At 40.9% G+C, this 25,292-nt stretch overlaps 1 protein-coding gene and 1 non-coding gene across 2 annotated transcripts; both read right to left on the bottom strand.

Annotated features, from left to right (window-relative positions):
• Positions 1 to 14,466: 14,466 nt before the first annotated feature.
• On the bottom strand, positions 14,467 to 14,635 carry LOC140846311 (U1 spliceosomal RNA). The gene has a single exon (XR_012125340.1). It is a non-coding gene; the product is annotated as a U1 spliceosomal RNA (small nuclear RNA).
• A 7,040-nt stretch (positions 14,636 to 21,675) lies between these two features.
• On the bottom strand, positions 21,676 to 22,635 carry LOC140845993 (olfactory receptor 9A2-like). Its single transcript, XM_073221430.1, has one exon. It carries the CDS (start codon positions 22,633 to 22,635, stop codon positions 21,676 to 21,678), a length of 960 nt encoding a protein of 319 aa, XP_073077531.1.
• Positions 22,636 to 25,292: the final 2,657 nt, after the last annotated feature.

Raw genomic sequence — 25,292 nt, 5'->3', positions numbered from 1 at the left:
CCACATGGAAGAATCTCCAAAGAGTTATGTTGAATGAAAACATGTCAATCCCCAAAGATTACATACTATAATTCCACTTATGTAACATACTTTACATGCCAAAATTATAGAAATGGAGAGAGCAAATTAATGGTTGCCAGGGTTTAAGCAGGGGGAGGAGTAGGATGGACATGGGGGTGGCTTTACAAGGCACATGAAGGATGCTGGTGGTGATGGAAATGTTCCGAAGGTTGACTGTATCAATGTCATATCAGTGTCAATATCCTGGCTGTGATATAGCTTTGCAAGATGTTACCACTGGGGGAAACTAAGTAGAGGGTACTGTGAATCTTCAAATATCTCAAAATTGAAAAAACTAATTTAAAAATAGTTGTCAAATTGCAAGAGAGGTTCTATCATTGCCCCATAGAGTGAACTGGATAATGTATCAGTCGGATTCTTTTTGCAAGCAACAGAATCTACTCTACATAGTTTAGTCAGAAATGGAATCTATTCGATGGTATTTGGAAGTTCACAACTCCTGGGATGGGCAGAGACATAGAATTAGAGTCTATGCATCAAAAAGACCAGAATGGCACCATGCTCTGGTCACTTCTGCTGCCACCACTGTGGCCTAGACCCTGTGGCTCCCATCAGCGATGAGGGGAACAGACAGCAGAAGCCCTGGCACTAATATTGCCCAAAGTTGATCCACACTACATACTCTGTTTCCCATATTTCACTTTGCAGGTGTCTCTGACTGAGCCTGTGTCTGACTGCAGGAGAGGCGGGGGGTGGCATGGCCTGGTTTCCACAATGTGGAAGAGGGATTGATAACATGGGAAATTCCCCAAACACAGGAAGGTATTCAAAAGATATTTGTCAGCCACAAATGTGACAAATGTACAACATAGGTATGATGCCATGTTTTGCAAAAAAAAGATTATTTACTTTTTGAAAATTTAGAAAAAACTTTCAAACACTGGTGAATAGGGTAGGTAGGGGAAGGAAGTGTGCCTCTTTGATAACTTACCCACTTTCCCCTTCAGTTCTTGTCATTCTCTATTTTTTTAATCTAATATTGATATATTATATTTTTATTAAAAGTCATACATATTACTTACCTTTTTTATTGCATTCACTGTGCCTATCATTTCTAAATTTTAATGTTTTCTCCATTGCTATATATTCTCTTTTTTTCTCAACTTTATTTTTCATTCCCTTTTCTATTTTTCTTTTTTTTTCCCTTTGAACATTTATTATGAGCCAACTTTTTTTTTTTTGAGAGGGCATCTCTCATATTTATTGATCAAATGGTTGTTAACAACAATAAAATTCAGTATAGGGGGGTCAATGCTCAATGAATAGTCATTAATCCATCTCAAGCCCAGTTCTCTTCAGTCTCCAATCTTCTGAAGCATAACGAACATGTTCTTACATGGTGAAAGAATTCTTACATAGTGAATAAGCTCTTACATGGTGAACAGTACAAGAGCATTCATCACAGAAACTTTCGGTTCTGATCATGCATTATGAACTATAAACAATCAGGTCAAATATGAATATTCATTTGAATTTTATACTTGATTTATATGTGGATCCCACATTTCTCCCCTTATTATTATTATTATTATTTTTATTTTTAATAAAATGCTGAAGTGGTAGGTAGATGCAAGATAAACGTAGAAAACATAGTTTAGTGTTGTAAGAGAGCAATTGTAGATGATCAGGTGTGTGCCTGTAGACTATGTGCTAATCCGAGCTAGACAAGGGCATTAAAACATCCACGGATGCAGAAGCTTTCTCTCAACACAGGGTGGGGGTGAGGTTCTAAGCTTCACCACTGTTGTTCCCCAATTTCTCACCTGATGGCCCCCCTGCGACTGTGCCTGTCTTAGGTTGTTCCTCCCTTGAGGAATCTTACCCATCTCTGACTAACCAGTCATCTTCCGGGGCCATACAGGGAAATGTAAAGTTGGTAAGTGAGAGAGAAGACATATTGTTTGAAAAGGTTAGCTTTTTACTTCTTTGCATATTTATGCCCTATGGCTTCTATGCCCAGCAATTGTCTCGAGGTATCTTTACCACCTGGAGGAATTATGATACTCGGTAAATTCGATATGAGGTACAACTTCTATTTAAGGGTTGTAATTAGGAAGGAAGAAGAAAAGCTATAGAGGTAGCATATGGAAGAAAACATGGGAGGATTGATTATTTCTTTGACGTATCTTCTTGTAGAGTACCTTAAGTATGTATAGGTTTTAAACTACTGACTAACCTGCACACACATATTAACATAATAGGAATACGGTGACATAAAATAAGCAAATCTATAATTACCAGCCATCTCCAGTGAAGCCAAGAAAACCATTTAGGCACCCTAGGCATTTGTGAACATTTGTCTATGATATGATAGATATTGTCCAACTGTACTTGAACAGTCTGAGAGAAGTCAGACAAATTAAAGCAACCCATTTCTGGGATCTGTTCACATCCCATATGTTCTTTTAACCGTAGATAGTCTATAGTCATAAGATTTTGGAGCGCTACAACTTGCACCCCTCCCAACTCCTGATTGAGTTCCAACAGTACAGATCCGGTCAAATTCGTTGTCTCACTGTATGAACATGCCAGCCTAGACATCTCCCTCCTCATTCCAATGGCAAGTCAGGGAAATGGTGGGGTGGACGCAGTCACCACCACAGCATTGCCCGGATCCCTATGGAGGCTTTTTGATGATCATCCCCCGGGACGAGTCCTCCAGAGAGTGCTGATGCCAGAAGCTCCTCCTCATATTGTATCTTAGTTCATTTTCTGGGTAGCCAAGCTAGGCCTTAATCTTCTGCATAGGAACAAACAGACCCTTTGCCCACACTTTGACATGCCCTCTATACCACTGTGTAGAACTCATTGGAGGTCAGCACACAGGAACTGATTTTTTATTTATTTATTTTTATTATTTTTATTTTTATTATGAGAAAGGAGGATTACCAGAAAAGAGTACCTCCATAGCTGATCATCTGACACCCTTTAAGTGATCAACATTAAGGATATTTAAAGCATGCATTAATCTTTGATTTACCAATTGTTTTATCCTATCAAGGAGTAATCCCCCTTTTCTTTCTTTCTTTCTTTTTTTTAAAATCTTTAATCTACACTTACATGAAGAATACTATGTTTACTATGCTCTCCCCTATATTAGGTCCCCCCTAAAAACCATAGCAAAATGTAGAATCACTACTTGTCCTCTCTGTGTTGTACAGCCCGCTCTCCCCTTTCTCCCTCCCCACCCATGCATGCTAATCTTAATATCCCCTTTCTTCTTCCTCCCCCTTATCCCACCTTGCCCACCCATCCTCCCAGTTCCTTTCCCTTTGGTACCTGTTAGTCCATTTTTGGGTTCTGTAATTCCGCTGCTGTTTTGTTCCTTCAGTTTTTCCTTTGTGCTTATACTCCTGAGATGAGTGAAATCATTTGGTATTTCTCTTTCTCCGCTTGGCTTATTTCACTGAGCATAATACTCTCCAGCTCCATCCATGTTGCTGCAAAGGGTAGGATTTTTCCTCTTCTTATGGCTGAGTAGTATTCCATTGTTTATATGTACCACATCTTCTTTATCTATTCATCTACCGATGGACATTTAGGTTGCTTCCAATTCTTGGCTATTGTAAATAGCACTGAGATAAACATAGGGGTGCATCTGTCTTTCTCAAACTTGATTGCTGCATTCTTAGGGTAAATTCCTAGGAGTGGAATTCCTGGATCAAATGGTAGGTCAGTTTTGAGCATTTTGATGAACCTCCATACTGCTTTCCACAATGGTTGAACTAATTTACATTCCCACCAGCAGTGTAGGAGGGTTCCCCTTTCTCCACAGCCTTGAACATTTGTTATTGTTTGTCTTTTGGATGGCAACTATCCTTACGGGTGTGAGGTGATACCTCCTTGTAGTTTTAATTTGCATTTCTCTGATAATTAGCGATGTGGAGCATCTTTTCATGTGTCTGTTGGCCATCTGTATTTCTTTTTTAGAGAACTGTCTGTTCAGTTCCTCTGCCCATTTTTTAATTGGGTTATTTGTTTTTTGTTTGTTGAGGCATGTGAGCTCTTTATATATTCTGGCCATCAAGCCTTTATCGGATCTGTCATTTTCAAATATATTCTCCCATACTGTAGGGTCCCTTTTTGTTCTATTGATGGTGTCTTTCGCTGTACAGAAGCTTTTCAGCTTAATGTAGTCCCACTTGCTCATTTTTGCTGTTGTTTTCCTTGCCCGGGGAGATATGTTCAAGAAGAGGTCACTCATGTTTATGTCTAAGAGGTTTTTGCTTATGTTTTTTTCCAAGAGTTTAATGGTTTCATGACTTACATTCAGATCTTTGATCCATTTTGAGTTTACCTTTGGATATGGGATTAGACAAAGGTCCAGTTTCATTCTCCTACATGTAGCTGTCCAGTTTTGCCAGCACCATCTGTTGAAGAGACTGTCATTTTGCCATTGTATGTCCATGGCTCCTTTGTCAAATATTAATTGAGCATATATGTTTGGGTTAATTTCTGGATTCTCTAATCTGTTCCACTGGTCTGTGGCTCTGTTCTTGTGCCAGTACCAAATTGTCTTGATTACTATGGCTTTGTAGTAGAGCTTGAAGTTGGGGAGTGAGATACCCCCTACTTTATTCTTCTTTTTCAGGATCACTTTGGCTATTCGGGGTCTTTGGTGTTTCCGTATGAATTTTTGAATTATTTGTTCCAATTCATTGAAGAATGTTGCTGGTAATTTGATAGGGATTGCATCAAATCTGTATATTGCTTTAGGCAGGATGGCCATTTTGACGATATTAAATCTTCCTAGCCATGAGCCGGGGATGAGTTTATATTTGTGAGTGTCCCCTTTAATTCCTCTTAAGAGTGACTTGCAGTTTTCAGAGTATAAGTATTTCACTTCTTTGGTTAGGTTTACTCCTAGGTATTTTATTCTTTTTGATGCAATTGTGAATGGAATTGTTTTCCCGATTTCTCTTTCTATTGGTTCATTGTTAGTGTATAGGAAAGCTATAGATTTCTGTGTGTTAATTTTGTATCCTGCAACTTTGCTGAGTGGAGCCTTTAGGGTTTTTTATGTACAGTGTCATAACATCTGCAAATAGTGACAGTTTAACTTCTTCTTTATCAATATGGATTCCTTGTATTTCTTTGTTTTGTCTGATTGCCATGGCTAGGACCTCCAGTACTATGTTAAATAACAGTGGGGAGAGTGGGCATCCCTGTCTGGTTCCCAATCTCAGAGGAAATGCTTTCAGCTTCTTGCTCTTCAGTATAATGTAGGCTGTGGGTTTATCATATATGGCCTTTATTATGTTGAGGTACTTGCCCTCTATTCCCATTTTGCTGAGAGTTTTTATCATGAATGGACGTTGAATTTTGTCAAATGCTTTTTCAGCATCTATGGAGATGATCATGTGGTTTTTGTCTTTCTTTTTGTTAATGTGGTGAATGATGTTCATGGATTCTCGAATGTTGTACCATCCTTGCATCCCTGGGATGAATCCCACTTGGTCATGGTGTATGATCCTTTTGATATACTGTTGAATTCTGTTTGCTAATATTTTATTGAGTATTTTTGCATCTACGTTCATCAGGGGTATTGGTCTGTAATTTTCTTTTTTGGTGGGGTCTTTGCCTGGTTTTGGTATTAGGGTGATGTTGGCTTCATAGAATGAGTTTGGGAGTATTCCCTCTTCTTCTATTTTTTGGAACACTTTAAGGAGAATGGGTATTATGTCTACTCTGTGTGTCTGATAAAATTCCGAGGTAAATCCTTCTGGCCCTGGGGTTTTGTTCTTGGGTAGTTTTTTGATTACCGTTTCAATTTCTTTGTTCATAATTGGTTTCTTTAACTTTTGTGTTTCTTCCTTGGTCAGTCATGGGAGGTTGTATTTTTCTAAGAAGTTGTCCATTTCTTCTAGGTTTTACACCTTGTTGGCATATAGGTTTTCATAGTAGTCTTTAATAATTCTTTGTATTTCTGTGCAGTCTGTCGTGATTTTTCCATTCTCATTTCTGATTATGTTGATTTGTGTTGATTCTTTTTTTTTCTCTTAATAAGTTTGGCTAGAGGCTTATCTATTTTGTATACTTTCTCAAAGAACCAGCTCTTGGTTTTGTTGATTTTTGCTATTGTTTTATTCTTCTCAATTTTTTTATTTCTTCTCTGATCTTTATTATGTCCCTCCTTCTGCTGACTTATGCCTCATTTGTTCTTCTTTTTTCCAGTTTCGATAGTTTTGATGTTAGACTATTCATTTGGGATTGTTCTTCCTTCTTCAGGTGTGCGTGGATCACTATATACTTTCCTCTAAAGACTGCTTTTGCTGCATCCCACAGAAGTTGGGGTTTTGTGTTGTTGTTATCATTTGTTTCTATATATTCCTTGATCTCTATTTTGATTTGTTCATTGATCCATTGATTATTTAGAAGCTTGTTGTTAAGGCTCCATGTGTTTGTGAGCCATTTTGTTTTCTTTGTAGAATTTATTTCTAGTTTTATACCTTTGTGGTCTGTTAAATTGGTTGGTAGAATTTCAATATTTTGGAATTTACTGAGGCCCTTTTTGTGAGCTAGTATGTGGTCTATTCTGGAGAATGTTCCATGTGCACTTGTGAAGAATGTATATCCTGTTGCTTTTGGATGTAGAGTTCTATATATGTCTGTTAGGTCCTTCTGTTCTAGTGTGTTGTTCAATGCCTGTGTGTCCTTACATATTTTCTGCCCAGTGGATCTATCCTTAAGGGTGAGTGGTGTGTTGAAGTCTCCTAAGATGAATGCATTGCAGTCTATTTCCCTCTTTAATTCTGTTAGTATTTGTTTCACATATGCTGGTGCTCCTGTATTGGGTGCATATATATTTAGAATGGTTATATCCTCTTGTTGGACTGAGCCCTTTATCATTATGTAGTGTCCTTCTTTATCTCTTGCTACTTTCTTTGTTTTGACGTCTATTCTGTCTGACATTAGTACTGCAACCCCTGCTTTCTTTTCACTGTTGTTTGCCTGAAATATGTTTTTCCATCCTTTGACTTGTAGTCTGTGCTTTTCTTTGGGTTTGAGGTGAGTTTCTTGTATGAAGCATATAGATGGGTCTTGCTTTTTCATCCATTCTATTACTCTGTGTCTTTTGATTGGTGCATTAAGTCCATTTACATTTAGGGTGACTATTGAGTGATATGTACTTATTGCCATTGCAGGCTTTAGATTCGTGGTTAACAAAGGTTCAAGGTAAGCTTCTTTAGTATCTTACTGCTTAACTTAGCTCACTTATTGAGCTGTTATATACACTGTCTGGAGATTCTTTTCTTCTCTCCCTTCTTCTTCCTCCTCCTCCATTCTTCATATGTTGTATGTTTTGTTCTGTGCTCTTTTTAGGAGTGCTCCCATCTAGAGCAGCCCCTGTAAGATGCCCTGTAGAGGTGGTTTGTGGGAAGCAAATTCCCTCAGCTTTTGCTTGTCTGGAAATTGTTTAATCCTGCCATCATATTTAAATGATAGTCGTGCTGGATACAGTATCCTTGGTTCAAGTCCCTTCTGTTTCATTGCATTAAATATATCATGCCATTCTCTTCTGGCCTGTAGGGTTTCTGTTGTGAAGTCTGATGTTAGCCTGATGGGTTTTCCTTTATAGGTGACCTTTTTCTCTCTAGCTGCCTTTAAAACTCTTTCCTTGTCCTTGATCCTTGCCATTTTAATTATTATGTGTCTTGGTGTTGTCCTCCTTGGATCCTTTCTGTTGGGGGTTCTGTGTAATTCCATGGTCTGTTCGATTATTTCCTCCCCCAGTTTGGGGATGTTTTCAGCAATTATTTCTTCAAAGAGACTTTCTATCCCTTTTCCTCTTTCTTCTTCTTGTGGTACCCTTATAATACGAATATTATTCCTTTTGCATTGGTCCCATAGTTCTCTTAGTGTTGTTCGTTACTGGAGATCCTTTTATCTCTCTCTATGTCAGCTTCTATACGTTCCTGTTCTCTGGTTTCTATTCCTTCAGTGGCCTCTTGCATCTTATCCATTCTGCTTATAAATCCTTCCAGGGATTGTTTCACTTCTGTGATCTCCTTCCTGATATCTGTGATCTCCCTCCGGAATTCATCCCATTGCTCTTGCATTTTTCTCTGCATCTCATCCCATTGCTCTTGCATTTTTCTCTGCATCTCTGTCAGCATGTTCATGATTTTTATTTTGAATTCTTTTTCAGGAAGACTGGTTAGGTCTGTCTCCTTCTCAGGTGTTATCTCTGTGATCTTTGTCTGCCTGTAGTTTTGTCTTTTCATGGTGAAAGACATAGTTTGCAGAGCTGGTACGAGTGACAGCTGGAAGAGCTTTCCTTCTTGTTGGTTTGTGGCCTTCCTCTCCTGGGAGAATAGCGACCTCTGGTGGCTTATGCTTGGCAACTCTGCGCAGACAGGACTTCTGCTACCTGCCCTGTTGCTATGGAGTTTCTCTCCGCTGTAGCTGTGGGTGTGGCCTGGCTGGGGCTGCTCCTTCTAAATGGTGGAACCCCGTTTGAGGAGGAGCGGCCGGGAGGCTATTTATCTCTGTAATGGGCTTCTGTGCTCCCTGTTGCCCAGGGGTTTAGAGTGCCCAGAGATCCCCAGATTCCCTGCATCTGGGGTAAGTGTCCTGTCCTGCCCCTTTAAGTCTTCCAGAAAGCACTCTCCAAACCAAAACAACAACAGCGGCAATGAAAGAGAAAAAAAAAAAAGGGAAAGAGCGTGATTTTCTTTGTCCTCAGGTGCTGGTCTCAGGCACCTGCTCACCGGTCTTGCTGCCTTGTTTCCCTAGTATTGGGGTCCCTGTCCCCTTAAGGCTTCCAAAACAGCACTCACTAAAAAAAAGGGAAAAACACGCAATATTCTTTGTCCTCAGGCGGTGGTCTCAGGCACCCACTCACTGGTCTTACTGCCCTGTTTCCCTAGTATTGTGGTCCCTGTCCCTTTAAGGCTTCCAAAAAGCACTCGCCAAAAATAAAGGGAAAAACCCACGATTTTCTTTGTTCTCAGGCGCCGGTCTCAGGCACTCGCTCACCAGTCTTGCTGCCCCGTTTCCCTAGTATTGGAGTCCCTGTCCCTTTAAGGCTTGCAAAAAGCACTCGCCAAAAAAAAAAGGGAAAAACGCACGATTTTCTATGTCCTCAGGCGCCGGTCTCAGGCACCCACTCACCAGTCTTACTGCCCTTTTTCCCTGGTATTGGGGTCCCTGTCCCTTTAAGGCTTCCAAAAAGCACTCATCAAAAAAAAAAGAAAAAAAACGCTCCAGTTTCTTTCCACCCGCCGGGAGTCGGGGGTAGGGGCACTCGGATCCCACCGGTCTGTGCTTGTATCTTACCCTCTTCGTGAGTCGCTGGGTTCTCGCAGGTGTGGATGTGGTCTGGAAGTTGTCCTGTGTCCTCTGGTCTCTATTTTAGGAAGTTGTCTTTGTTATATTTTCATAATTTTATGTGGTTTTGGGAGGAGAGTCGCTCTGCTCTACTCACACCATCATCCTGGCTCTGCCCCCTATCTCCTTTTCTTTTTTATTACAAAATACACATTCATCAGAGAAAATTTGAAAATCAAAAAAGCACGAAAAAGAAAAAAATCATTTCAAATCCAGGACCTGGTGAAATCCCCATATCTACTCCATTTGTATCCCAGTATAAGTGCATAGGTGGGATTGGCTCCACCACCTTAGGTTACCCACCATACTTGGGTGACCTAAGGCCATCAGAATGAGTTCACACCCACACCCACACTGTCCCACCAATGCAATTAGTTCCCTTATAATCAGTCAGTGCCTGGCATGCTTCTGGCCAGTGGTTGGTTCAAGATTGGGCACATGACCTATGTGGTCCAGTTTTAAAGAAATCCTCTTCTACATGTTAGAAGAGATATTATCTTTCATCACCACCCCCTGCCCCATAAGCATACAGACATAAGTGTAGAGGGAAAACATTTAGCCCAGAGGTGCTGGAATCTATGTGAAAGTCAAGCTGATATTCAGCTACATGATGCCACAGAGCTGCTGATTCCATTCTGGTCATCCTCTCCACCAGGACCGCATCTCAGCTCCAACTCAGCATTACTGTTCCCTGGGAAACCTGATCCTGCCCCCTGAATCCTTGGCACTAGATGAACAGATGAGTCAACCACAATTATGCACCCATGGTTACTGCTTTCTGCATCTGAGACCCTATTTGGGATATTCTCAAAGTGCTGAATTCTGCCAAACAGAAATCCATGCTTGTCCCTGGGATCTACCTGCCTTGGAGAGTCACTATATTGTTAAGTCTAATTCCAACTTCCTTCCCCTGCCACATCTGAAATGTTAAGGTGCTAGCATGCCTACAGCCTGAACTTGCTGAGTACGTATCACATTCTGATACCGTGCAGCTCTTGCCACAAATGTATTATTTTGTCCCTCTCTCCAGGTAGTCTGGGTTACCAGGGAAACAGACGCCAAGACCACATTAACTCTGCAAGTGTGTATTAGGGAAAAGCCTGGGAGAGAATAGGAGGAGGGAGCCAGAGAAGGCTGGGGAAGTCATCAAGCACAATGCACGTCTGACCTAGAGTGAAGGGAAGAGGGAGAGAAGGTGGGTGGAAGCAGTTCAGACTGCCTCATCGTCTAAGGAGGCCTGGGAAATCACTGGGGAGTCCTCAAGCTGAGGTTTCAGTCAGAGGCATCTCTTGTCTCCAAGAATGGGTGTGCCTTGGATCCCACATGAGCAGCCAGTGGATGCCGCTGCCTCCCGCTGTCAGGGATGTCACGGCCCAGTGGCATGCTCCTCAAGGCACTTGGGGGTCTGCGGCGAGAGCTCTGATGGCTACCATTTAGTGTCACATTGTTTGAATGTAAAATTGTTAAAGTGTTCTTTTTTATTGTGCCTTTTCATTCTTATGTAATGACTATTATGATTAATAATTTATGCATTGACTTCTATTATATTTGAATATCATTTATAATTTCCCTATAATTTAGTAGTGTCTTAGCTCATCTTTATTTTTAAACTGTATAAGTTGACTTTGCTTTTAAATACAGAGGGACACTTTGATTTTGGGGTGAATTTCACCATTTCGCGAATGGCTAAAATCCACATAATTGAATCTTCTTTCCCCCTCCTATATGTCTTAATCTCATTTGCTTTAATAATTATGCCTTTTTATATGTAGATATTTACATGTATTACAATGGGATGAAGATAGCTTTATGTGATGCACTTTAAATAACTCCCAGTGGGTGGACTAACAAAGACATTCTTACCTTTATTTACTAAACACTGAAAATAGAAACTTTGGACACCTTTCTCTGAGATGAAGCTTTGTAAGAATTGTTCCATGTCTAAATGTGTGTTCTGTTCATTCTTTTATTTTTTTAGTCTCATATATAGTTTCAAGTCAGGAATTATACTGATTTTGACATTCAACTAGTTGCTATCAAAGTTTTCAATTAAGTCTTTTTAATATGATTTTTGCACATAGTAAGCTGCTAATAGTAATTTTAAAATGATACTCAGAGGTGAGATATGTGGCCACAAAATCTCTCTCTGGTGTTTGAACCTGTGAAAAATCATTCTACTTTTTTTCCCACATAATCGATCACTCAACCAGAAAAATATGATCTTTGGAGGAATAGAAACTCTTTAACAACTTATAAATAAAGTTCAGGATTTTAGGATTTATGTTCTAAAGGTTGTAGGCACCCTAATATGTAATCTTTTGAATGTTATCAGCTCTTTCAGATTGCTAGGTCATCATTACAGCCATTGACAAGAAGGTGAAAGCAAATCATTTTGTCTGTTTGCTCACCCTTTTTTTCTGTTATTAGCCAGTATGTTTTTGGTCATAAAGGACAGAAACCCAAACTAAACTAACTTAGTTGGAAAGGAGAATTGTTCTCCCAGGTACCCACAGGAAAGGAAGCGGGGCGGTGGCGTAGCTGGGCCATTGTACTCTGCAGCCCTCCTCACAGATTCTTTCTAATAGTGGCTCCGTGATCCTCTGCACCTGGGCTCCTCCCAGTGGGTGGCGGTAGCTCCAGGAAGGTGCGTTCCTTAATTCCCACCATCCAGGAGGGAATGACTCCTTCTCCTCCAAACCCAGTTTGAAAAATGCCAAGAAAGAGCTGGGATGGGTCTTGGGTAGATCAGGTAGATACCTGCATCGTCAGTCATAACTGTGGGGAGACGGTGGTGTTTAAACCATTGGCTCAGCTTGGGTTAGGTGCTGGCCTTTATTTAGGCCTTTCATTTGTGGTCAGGAGCATCGAATTGGAAAGAAAATTACATATTCTTTAAGCCAAAAGTTTGCAAAGGCAAAAGAAGCATTTCCCAACAGAGGGGGAAGCTGTCCCAGAGAACAGAGGGAGGAGTTTTAGGAGACAAAACAATCCATATTCATTATACTGACTTTTGCTGATTTGAAACCACCTACCTATTCAAGAATTTCCTTTAAATCCAAGAAAGATTATTATACACCATTCTTGTATTCAGTCATTTTTATTTCTTTATTTTAATTCAAGTATAGTTTGTTTTGGGCTGGCCTAACCTACCAACTGAATTTTTCAGAGTTAACGACAATATTCTTCTTTATTAATATTTTTTAAATAATTTTTGAAACTTCAAATAATATAGGTATATGTAAAGTAAAATGTGAACATGTCTGCCTTTGACCATTACCCCAAATCCCCACTCAGCTGATATAACAATCTGGTATACATCTTTCTAACCCTTTTTCCACTCATATCCTACCACATGGGAGTTTACACATACGTGCATATACACAAATAGAGAGAAAATTTTAAACAAACTACATAGTGCTTTTTGTGATACTCTGCAACTTGCTTTTTAATTTAAAGTACTCAATTTTATACATCTATATATAGTATTTCCTCCTATTTAATGACTACATAGTATTTCATTTGTGGATATAATATGATTTGTTTCATCAGTCCCTTTTTAGTGGGCATTTAAATTGCTTCTCATTTCATTATTTCAAAGTGAAGGATATGCATATTTCCAACAAGGGTATACATTCCCTTGTGCATATGTCTGTGCACCTATGTTTAAGTATACCTTGAAGAACAATTCCTAGAAGTGGATAGCTGGGTCAAAGTGTATGCAAGCAATATTCTGAATTGTACCATTATTGTATGATCTAACCTCTCTTAGATCAATGACTGCTATGGTTCTTCTCATTTCTTTACTAATAGATATTTTCCATTCTTCACATTTTGATCATGATTTTTGAAGTCATTTCCTTACAGATAAGTTAGAAACTTCTTCTGGGCTCTGATGTATTATAAAATTGTTTTATTGTACTAGAGTATTTTTGCATATCTATGTCAGTTTTAGATATTCATGTTTTCATTTGTTGAGGCTTTGTGTCGGAATTTTACTGTGTTTATCAGAAAAAGAAATCCCTTACCAGTTATTCTGCCATTTTGATGGTGCTTCAGTTAAGCATTTTTAAAAATATATCCCAAAACACTACTTATCTGAAATATATTATTTTATATGCCAGAGAGTCTAAGTTTTAAACTCTTCATCATCAAAAGTTTTTCAATTTTAATTTAAACATTAGGGATGAAAACAGTCTTGAGAGAGCTCCCAAGCATACCTGAATGTGACTTTGGTCCCTCAAGACAACCTCTGGGCTGTCACAATCATACAGAAATGATCTCTGAAAAGATTTGCTCTTGCCCTAATTAATCCATGTGTTACTGTCTGAGGTCCTTGGATTGGCTTTGTAGGATTTTTCCTCTCTGACATGCCTCTCACATTGTGAGCTAAAACACTGCTCAGTACTTTCGGTAGGCCCTTCCTCTGCCTATCTACTTTCTATGAACAAATCATTTCATCAAGCTTGATGTAATTGTCTCCAGTAAACAAATAAAATAAATAGATTAAAGGAAGCCTGAGTGAGTGAGGTGTCTAAGCTTTATTTTGTACATGGACTTTGGGATATCTGTTTTGCCTGCTGGATGGTTTATTTTGCTTTTTCTTGATCTTAGCCAGATTCTAGAAAGATGCAGTGATTCTCTAGTTGAATTCTGGATGAATAAGATCTTACTATATATATATATATATATATATATATATATACTAATTAGCATCCTTAGAGAATTAGGGTTACAGAGTATGCCAAGTACAGAATTAAAAAAAAAAGCCAGAATATCAAAGGAAGATATAACTATACTCAAGTACTAAAGCCTTTTATTTTTAGGCAAATCAACCTCTGATGCTATGCACTGCAAATGTATTTCCCAGTTTGTCACTTGTCTACTTACTTTGTTGCAGGTGGTATTCTTATTTAAAATTCTTAAGAAAGTCAGAGTTTTCGATCTTTTCTTTCTTGACTTCTATGCTTATGTCATACTTAGAAATGCTTTTCCATTCCCAAATCATTCTTTTATTTCTTATTTAAATGTATGGTTTATTTATTTATTTATTTTTTATAGGGGAAAGCACGAACGCAGTGGTAGTCCCCCACTACCACAAATTATGCAGTCGAGTTTCCCACATTTGGGGAAATCGCAGGGGTCAGCACATCCGGGTGCAGGGGATCAGCCTCGCCCTGGGAGAACAGCCTTCGTGATCATGGCATCTCCGCTGCCGGGTAAGTATGGTTTATTTTTTACCTTTAAACCTTTGGTGCATTTAAAATTTATCCTGGGGTAATATATGTAGGGATGGATTTCAGTTAATTTTTTCCCTAAATGGCCTCCGAGTTGTCTCACCATATATTGAATTATCCACCTTTTCCAAATGACAGTACTGAGTGTTTTAATTATGGCTGTACAGTCTGTTCTGTAAGCGTAGTTCCTCCTCATTGCTCTTCTCTTCCAGAATATTTTTGACTAATTTTTGCTTAGTTTTGTTTCCATATACAAATTTTAATCAGCTTGTCTAGCTGAAAAAAGGTTGATAATTTTAATTGGGATTTTATAATTTTCATGGATAAATTTAGGGGAGAATTGATATCTTCATACTGGTAAGTCCACTTTTCCACTTGTTCCTATCTTCTTTTGAGTTTCTCAGCAGCATTTTGAAGTTTTCTTTATGCAAATCTTGAACTTCTTAGTTTATTCTCAGCAAAGTTTTATTTCTTTATTGTTGTTGCTTTTGTAAAAAGGGTTTTTTCCCATTATGTTCTCTAATTGTATATTTTTATATATTTATGAGGGCTTTTGATTTCTGAATGTAAACTTTGTGCCCAGTCACATTACTGATTTAGCTTATTCTTTGTATTTTGTTTTCTTGAATTTTCCAGATGTTCAATCAAATTATTTGAAATTAAGGTTAATTTTGTGTTTTTTCTCATATTTTCTACTTGCATTTTTTTCTTTTATCTACTTGCATTGGCTAACAGGACAGAATTTTTAATTAATTTGTTCAGATTTATCAGGTGACGTTTACAAATTAAAATTGAAGATCTATCATTTCATGAAACATATAACTGATCCATCCCTTTACTAGATGAAGGGCCCCCACCAGTAAGATGGTGAACTTCCGGCTTCTCTTTGGGGGGGGGTCCTTGGTTCCCGATGGCACCACCTGAAGCCCAATCACCTCTCGCCCCCCTCCCAATCCCAGCACCTAGCCAATAGCCACCAGCCCCGTAGAAGTAACACCACAATCACCCCATGCCCCTTCCTATATAACCCAGCACCTTTCCCTAATAAAGTGGATTTCTCTGGTGAATTGCTACTGTGTGGCGCTCCTACACAGACAGCAGTTAAACTCTAGGAAGCTGGCCTGAGAAATACAGAAGTCTGGAAAATGGAAGCCCTGTATAAACTTCAAGCAAAGAGGCAAAAATTCCTTCCTAACCAACTACCATGCCTCTAGGGAGGGCAAAGATTGACATTAATGTCTTTTCTGACCTCTTCTGGCAAGTCTGAAAGCAGCCAGAATATTAGATTTGATTGATTATTTTTCCCAAGAAGTTCCTGGGTTTTCCAGGGCTGTCTCTCTAAAAACATATTTTAGTATCTTGAACATTATTTTTAAATTTCACTTTGTTCTAAAGATGTCTCCCATCATACTTGTCTGTGTATCCCCATCTAGAATACAGGACCTGGTTCATAGTAATGCTTAATAAACTTTTTTAAATAGAAAAAAAAATTCACTTTGCTTTAATCTCTCTACCTCTTTCTTTCCTTCCCCCTCTCTTTTTACATAACTTTCAAGTCTTTATCTCCCTTTACCCTCCCTCAGATTTTTTACTGTTCCCACATTCCTGTTTGCACAACTGTTATTTCTGACTGGCTTTGTCTCTGAGCTCCAAACTCACGCAATCCTTGAAATGTGGCGCTTGGGAAGGCAGTGGCTGCCTTGACTGGAGCAGTTTCAGTGGGCATTTGGGAGGAGAATCCATCTTGCTGTGGGTGAAGAAATGAATAGAAAGTATGGAAGAAATAACAGTGTGTGTATAGTTCTATTTCAGGGTAGTTGACAAGGAAGGAAAGAAAAGACTGAATGGTTACATAATGGTTACAAATAAGGAAAACATACTCATTCGTTTGGGTGTGAGGTGGCCTTGCAAATGCATTTCCTGTATCTCTGATGAGCAGAAGTGTAACTGACCGGCAGCCCCAGCTGCTGTGCTCTGAAATCCTTCCCTTCCTTCACTGGGACCATGCTTCCCACAGGCTGCATCCACCTGATGATTATGGATGGCAGGGGCACCAGAGCAGGTCTCTCCCTGGGATATCCAGGACAGTTCAGATGGGTGACAAGCTCAGATGGCCTTGTTGAACTTAGTTAGGACTGCACACTGCAGTACATGCAGTGTATCCAACCTTTACCCAACCTTCACCCCTGCCCTCTCTCTTTCACAAAGCTTATACATGACAATCTGACAGCTCTTCCTGAATTCCGAACCCCAGTATTCTTCCTCTTCCTCCCTAATAGGCATTTTCTCTAAAATTTCTTGGACTTCAGATCCTTTGTGTCTGCTTCTTGAAGGACTTACACTAACACAGACTGGAATACCCTTGAGGATGTTTGAAAGATAAGAGCAGAGGTGGAGAAGAGTACTTATTTCCCATTATCTTTCTTGCAGAATCCTTTCCAAACTTTCTAGTTTTTGTCTGTCTGCAGCCGCATGTCCTGATGTCTTACAGCTTTCCTCTCAGTATCTTCCTTCTCCCAATGTGATTTCTGACCTTGTCCCAAATCTGAACTTCTGTGGGTAAAATTGTAATATTTCCAGAACAACTCACCTGGCTTTGGTTCATTTGCATATCCTCAGGCACAGAGAGTTCATCTCCATGTCAGTGGGTAATTACCTGGGCAACTGAGGGCATGTCTGAACTTGAGAGGTTAAAGGGAGGGGCTGGCTTGCTTGCTTGCTTCCTCCGGAGCAGGAGAGAGAGATGGCACTGGACTGTAGTTTATAAGCAATAAACGGGTTTTAATCTTTATTTCTCCCTTTGACTGATTTTGGTTTTTAGAGGTGTTTTGCTCCAGGATTTCCTCTTCCCGGACTTATAACTTCCCATCTAGCTTTTAACCTAAATAAACCAGAAGTATCTGAGCAAATCTGGTGGGCTCCTAGGATGGCAGCTACTATATGGTTTTATTTTTACTGCAGAAATGTTGCTTATTTTCTGACTGCCTACATAATGACATGTTGAAATGGATGTTTTCGTTATCATAGAATTTCAAAGGACAAAGCTCAAGAAATAGGCATTAAGAAACACAAATTCTAAAGAAGTGCCAGATACGACTCTGCAAGTCCTATGAAAAATCGAACAACAGTCCATTGACCTTCATTCCACTGCCCATCAAGTCTATCAGAACAGAAGACTACAGTTACCAGTGGGAACAAATTCATAGGTGAAGAGTTCTATAGTTCCCTCTCTCCCACCTGCCCTAGACAAGTAAAGGCAGTTTCCAAGATGAAACCCCCATAAGAGATTAGAGATGTAGGAGTGGTCCGTTATCTATCCTACTCCTTAGTTGGATGCAAAATCTAACAGACCCACCTTGGTTCCTCTAGAGTAGCAGCAGTATGATGAGAGTTCTAGGATAAAAAGACATTTATTCTCAAAGCTTGAGAGGGCAGAGAGAGCTGGGGATGATAGCCAGCCTGCACTCTTATCATTGATAAGGTAGAAGGGCACAAGTGGGTATCACAGAAGGCATGAGTCATCTTGAAGGTTGATTGTCCAAGAGTGGCTGTCCCCTCAGATGAGGAGACCCTGGTACTGAGAGGCTGTAAGTTGAACAAGCAGCGCAGGAATTGGAAGGGGATCTCTAAACAATGTGAAATGCAGGTGTCCTTTCAGGATATCTAAAGAAGGCACAAATATGCCCACTGAGAACCATTGCCCCACAAAGGGCATCAGTGTCTAAGGAAAGGATAAACAGCTCCAGACAAGAAAAGGACTCCTGTCCCTTTCCACTACCTCTTCCCTGTCCTGACACTAGAAGGCGCAGGGAAGAGATGGAGGGTTGGAGTAAACTAGCAAAGAAAACCAAAAGAGTAAACCATTCCTGCTCTCCACCTGGAGATCTCTAGGTTGCAGGTCAGACTTGATCAGGGGAGAAGAAACTCCTTAAATGATACGCAACATTGAAGTCCTAATATAGACTAGGCTGCACAACTTCACACCTGATGGTGGGTCTTCAGAAATAACATGAAGTGGTTTTTATAAGCAAAGTTAGTAGAAAATCACAGGGTCTGCCTTAATGTCACATAGAGCAAGGGAAGGGACATCTGATGGAGCATGTGGGAAGCAAAGGTTGAAAGAAAAGTAGCCATTTCCTATTTCCATAGCATTATATTTAGTTCATTTAATAAATTTGCTACCCACCCTTTGAAATGTCCTTACATAGAAAGCATGGATTGAAAGGCGCAGCCTTACCAAGTTCACAGAAGTGTTGTCTGTTGGCAGCCACGCTCAGAAAATAGCGCCCAATGCAGGGCAGCTGGAAGGCCCCGAACTTCCTAATGACAAATCATCCCACACCACTAAACTACATGCTAATTGCACCTTGGCATAAGGACCAATGAGACCCACCAAATGGTTATGCTAATAAGGCATATGGAGCCGCACCAACCAGGTCAGAGCATGAGAACTATATAAGCAAGCCTCTCCTTCCCCTCTGGGTCCTGCCCAACTCATTTGTTTCACAAAGAGCTGAAGAATAAAGCTTTCTGCAGAAGAATCCTGCTGTTGTTGCGTGCTGTTCTTGCCGGCGAGGACGGGGCGCGCGACAGTTGTCAGCATCTTTTCAAAGGAGCGCTATCTTGCAGGGCCTTGGCCTCCCATGATCTTGTGGATATCAGATTGCATGACCTGCCCAGATTGCTGTACTCTGGGATTTTTAGAAGTATTCTTTATCCTTTCCTATTGGATCCTAATATTTCTGCCCTGTTGTCAGCCAGCTGAGCTAGTTGTCCCTGGATTTTGCCTGCATTAACTCTCCCAGCTGTACCAGCCCCAGCCTCTGCTCCTTACTCCCAAGCCCTGCCTCCAGAAGTCTTCCCTTCACATCCTGTCTACTCCCATTCTTTCTAAATGCAATCATTCTTTCTAATATCATGTACATTTTTCTGTATTCAGTCACATCCTTTCTAGCTATACGTTTCATGGTCTTAAGTCATCTTGATATTTCTTCACCATCTAGTCTCTCTCCATCTTCCCGATCACTCCAGATTCCTATTTGAATGCACATCAACACACATACTTTTATTTTAACTCAATGGAAAGAATAATAATCATAATCCACAGATAAGTAAGAGAGGGACCAATTTATCATACCACTAGATGCAGTCACCTTTTTCTAATTTTCTTTTTTTAAAATTCCTGTGAAGTTCTAACACTTTACCCTTGCACACTGACTTTTTCAGCATGTTTGCTTGGATAATTCATCCCACTAACTCACCAGGGTCTATGAGACAGCTTGCATTCTGTGTCTCTCACACACAAGAACCTTATTTCATTTTTCTCTGGTAGACACCTGAAGCTTGGGAAAAATTAGAGCCCCCAGTCAACAGATACACCTGCCTCTCAGTTCCCAGAGTGAAGATGGGAAAGGCATTCTGCTTGAGAATAAGCTTGGCTTGCGGGGCAGGGGCAGAGTGGCAGACAGTGTGATGGACTGAATGTTTGTGCCCATCAGAATCCCTGTGCTGGAGGCCTGACCCCAGTGCAGCTGTGCTTGGAGATGGAGCTTCTAAGGGTGTAATTAGGTTAAATGAGGTCATGAAGTTGGGGCCCTGATCAGACAAGATCAGTGTCCTCAAAGAAGAGATGCCAGAGCTCACACTTTCTTTCCACGCACATGCACACAATGAGGAAAGGCCATATGAGGACAGAGAGAAGGTGGCCATCTGCAAGCCACAAAGGGAGCTCTCACCAGGAAGTGGATTGGCCTGGACATTGATCTCGGACACTCAGTCTCCAGAACTGTCAGAAAGAATTTTCGATTCCTTCAAGCGCCAAATCTGTTTCTTTTGTACTGGCAGCCCAAGCAGACTAATACACATAGTAAGCTTTCTTCATTCAGAATCACAGACAAAACACAGAAACCTGCCTCTGGCACAAGAGATGTTTAATGCCCCATCCCTGTTTCCTTGACCTGGCACTCTCCTTCTCTCATGTCCTAGGCACAACCATAGAGGGATTTCTGATTCTCTCCTTAGACAGATTCATGTGAGAATATCAGCAAGGTGCCCAGGGTGCTCAGGGAAGCAGACTGGGGCACTGCATCACTTGAGGCACAGGAGAAGATGGGAATGCTGATGGAAGAGGAGGGGAGGAACAGGAATGCATTAGCCAGGGGAGGCCAGAGCTTGTCTCATGGGGAAGTGAGGAGAAGGGAAGAAGGAGAAAGAGAGGCACCTGAGCTGGAGAGGGACGGGAGAGAGGAAAGAGAAACAGGCAAGCCGGTGGGTGAACAGGGTGAGCAAGGCGTGGAGGTGACATGCCACAAAGGGGACAGGTTTCCACGTTACCTCCAAGGAAGAAAAGGAACTTAGCCCCATTTTTATCCCCAGATATTTTCATATCCCCAAGATTTGCCAGTGAGAAACATTCCAGGCCCATGATGCTCGCTCTACATTTGTTCTGCGGAAAATGTATGTAACACTATGTTGACTTTGTGCACCAAATCAGGATGATACGAGTTGGTACTCAGGGCCCAAGATAATGTGAAAGATAACCAGACAATTAGGGAACCATGGATATTTAAAATCTATATGGCCTCTTTGCCAAGAAATTGAACAATTATACAGGAAAAAACCTACAACATTTGATGAAGAAACTAAGTGAGCTTCTCTCCTTTCTACCCTGATCATGTCATCTCCACACCTCATCTCCCTCCTATTTCCTTCCTCCTCCATAAAATGATTATCAGAAATGGATAGTAAACAAACTAATGGGACTAAAGAAATTTACATACTATATGCATTTCCTCTCTCTAGTTCCTCCCGTCACAAGGATATGCTACCCTGAGGCCAACAGTGGAGGTAGTGGAATCTGACTGTGATGTTCTAGGAAGCAGAAGTGAGCTTCATTTTTACCTGCCTTGTCTGCTCCCATGGCCTGACTGGGTATTGTACACAATATTTGACTTTTATAAGCATGATAATGGTAAGATAGGAGTTAGGGTTTTCTAGCTTACTGAATAATCCATAGTGAGAATCATACCAGCTAAACCTGAGAGAATAGTTTATCCTTGAAGAGTTGACAGCAGTGTTTCATATTATCCTGAAGAGCCTCTTTGACTTTGTCATTCTGGAGTGTGAAGATGAAAGGGTTCAGGAAAGGGGTTAACACACAAATCAACAGGGAAACTACCTTATTGTACTCAACTGCCTGTGTTTGCTTGAGTTTCACGTAGAGGAAGAGGCAGCTGCCATAGCCGATCACAACAAAGGTGATGTGGGAGGCACACGTACAGAAGGCCTTCCTCCTGCCGGAGGCGGTGGGCATCCTAAGGATGGTGAAGATGATGTAGGTGTAGGAGACAATTGTTGGGGCCAGAGAACCAATGATAATGAAAACAGCCATTAAAAACAGAACAAACTCTATGAAAAGAGTGTCATCACAGGATAGTTTGAGCAGTTGCCCTCGGTCACAGTAAAAATTGTCTAACACATTTGATTTGAAGAAAGTAAACTGAAATGCAGCATAGACGGGCCAGATTTCAGAAAAGAGCCCAAACAGCCATGAGGCAATTACCACCCAGATACAGGTTTGATTGTTCATGATGATGATGTATCTCAAGGGGTGACAGACAGCCACGTAACGGTCCACAGCCATTGTTCCCGCTATTGCAAACTCTGTGGTCCCTAAAGCAAGGTACAGGAAGACCTGGGCGACACACACAGTCAGAGATATTGTCTGCATTCCAGGAAGCAGCAGTCCCCAGAGCATCAGTGGGACTATAATGGATGTGATCAGAATCTCCAAAGCAGAGAGATGACCGAGGAAGGAATACATGGGGAACTGCAGGCGTTTATCAACAGAGACAATCACTATGATGACAACATTTCCCATAAGTATCACTGAGTAGAAGAAAAAGAATACAGAAAAAAGAAGGTGGTGTAGTTCCTGGGACCCAGAGAAACCAAGAAAACAGAATTCAGTAGCACTAGAGTGATTGCTCATCACTAGTTCTTGTTTCTGTTCCTTGATTATAGATCAAAAGAGAGGTAACACTGCTCCACATAGTTCTGTTCTCAAGAGATAAGAGACATATTAGGGTGAGAACTTTGTTCACCCTGGTGATCAGGTGAGATTCTCCTACTAGTATCTGCACAAAGCGAGACCTAAATGTTGTCACCTGAAATCTATCTCAATGGTTAGCTGCCTATAATGGGCAAATAAACCTTTTATCATTGGGTTGAAGTAAACCTTCCTTGTCTTTTTCACTTTGGATGTGCCTTCTCAAAGGGGACAGAGTCTAAGACCATTTAGTGGCCAGTTTTAATGCTAAATTGATCAGCTTCTCCAGGCCTGGGATTGTCCTACTTGCTCGTGGGTTAACTGCAACAGATGACACAATGGCACTCCACGTAATGCTCAAACCATGGAACTCTGAACCCTATGCTTCATCCTTATTGGTACTGCATAGACCCACCATGGGATCAGCAGAAAAGAGGCAGAGGGTCTAAAACCAGCATCCCCGCTTTCCCAAGATTTTGTTAACCTGTACAGAGCAGTAAGATGTCCAAATGGGAGCTCTAGAGCTTGGATTAATTTCCCAGAGAGACTGATTCTTCTCTAACTCCATTTTCTTTCCAAAATCTTGGGAGCAGGGGAAGATGACACTGACCCTGGCATCATAGACCCAAGGCCATCAACTACTCAGACATCTGGATTTCTGCCCCACACTTTATCCATCCCATTACCCAGATGTCATCTCCTTGGAGGGTTCTTTTCAATTACTCTACCAAGACAGGAAAGACATGTTCATTCTTAGACTTCAGTTTTCTTCAAAGCACTTACTATAATATCAAATATTACATGTGCAATTGCTTTTTCATTCCTTCATTTAACATTAAACAAACACAGCAGTGAAGAGTACAAAGAGAAATCCTGCCCTATGGGGCTTATAGCCAAGCAGGGTTTAGAGACTAGACCACACACAAGTAAATAATATAAAAGATGAAATTTCATTACTCATGCCAACAATTTAAAAAATTAAGCAAGGAAGAGAGACAGGAAGATTAACTTTATGCTTCACTACTGATCTATGAAAATAACACCCCTGAGGGCAATGCCATGTTTTTATACCTACATAATATTCCTTAGCCATGGAAGTAAGCAGTGCTGAAAACTTTTGGGAGATGATGGATGTAAGGATGTATGATATATGCTTAAATATCACTTGGTCCTGGCTAGGGCTGATTAGGCCATATCCTCTCTCTCCTAGTCTTCTTGGTTCCCTTCCTGCCTCACATTGCCATTTTCCCTTCTCCTGCTGATGCAACCTCCACAATATCCTTGTGGCTTTTTTATTGATGTGCAAACACACTTCACGGACAGAACTCTTGAAAGAACTCAGTGGTCTGCTCCCCATGATCTCTGCATAATCAACACAGGGTGAAGAAAATGAAAGAGAAGGACCCTGGCGGAGGTGAGGGAGCTGTGCCCACCCCTGGCATTGGGTCTGGAAGAACCAAATCAGCTCTCCTCTGGGCAGGGATATCAGGTGGGGAGCCCATCCACTCTGCTCTTCCTCTACCCCACTCTTCAGGCTCCTGGTGACCTGGTGCCAGAAGGCAGCCAAGACCAGAACTTCCCATCCTGATCCTCTCCTACTCTTTCCTTTGCAGAGGAGAACCCCGAGAAGACTCACCTCTATCAGTGGAGGCTTCACCACCACTTCTAGTCTCCGGTCTATTGCTGAGCCATGCACGGGGGCCAGAGCAACTTGCTGCTGTCTCCACTCATGGTGAAGAAGGAAATTGTCCACAAAGGAACATAGGAAAAAGTTCAGAAATAATAGCATTGTAGGGTGGTGAGGGTCTGACATTGTCTCCTTCCCTTCTGCTTCCTTCCTTCCCAAGGGGACTTAGTCACTGAGGTTCCTGTTCCTAAATAGTTCAGCTTCAGGGCATCCCTAAGCAATCAGTCTGAGGACAGCAGAACAAATTTTAGGTATTCCCATTTTTGACCAATTAACTTGGAGAACATTTTTAAAGTTTTTGCTTAATGGGAAAATCTGAAATTTCACCAATCAGAGGCTTCTCAATACCACTGCTGCCTTCTCCAAAGGCCCCAAACCTAGGTTTCCAAAAGATGTCTCACAGACTCTAGGCAGATCACCCCTCCTGCCCTTTATTGGGCATGGAATGAGTGAAAACACCTTCTTTCGGGACCAAAGTAAACCTCCGTTGTGTTTATTTCTCTGCTGGGTGTGCCTTCTCAGAGGATAAGACCTTTCATACTGGCCACTTCTAATGCTACATTGACCAGCTTCCTCAGCCCTGGGACTGTCCTATTGGTTCTTAGGTGAACTGTCCCAGATGACATAACAGCACTCTACATGATGTCCAAAGCAAGGAACTTCGAACTTCATACTTTACCTTTTTTGGTATCACCCAGACCCACCTTGGTCTAGACATTTCCCAGGATTATTTTAGGAATGTGAGCCAGAATCAGCCCTCACCTCCCAGAATGAAACACCAGAATTAATCTCTAAAACATGGACCAATACCAAAAAGCCTATATACTGGTCTCAGTCAATGTTTTGAATTCACCAGAAAGCCCCTACAAAGCCTGATTTCTCCTTCACTCATTTTACAGAGGACCTGCTCCTA

This window comes from Manis javanica, chromosome 14, assembly GCF_040802235.1.
Source record: "Manis javanica isolate MJ-LG chromosome 14, MJ_LKY, whole genome shotgun sequence".
In the NCBI taxonomy this organism is placed as follows: Eukaryota; Metazoa; Chordata; class Mammalia; order Pholidota; family Manidae; genus Manis; species Manis javanica.
Note: the sequence above shows the minus strand (reverse complement) of the source record. Positions and strands in the feature narration are given on the sequence as shown.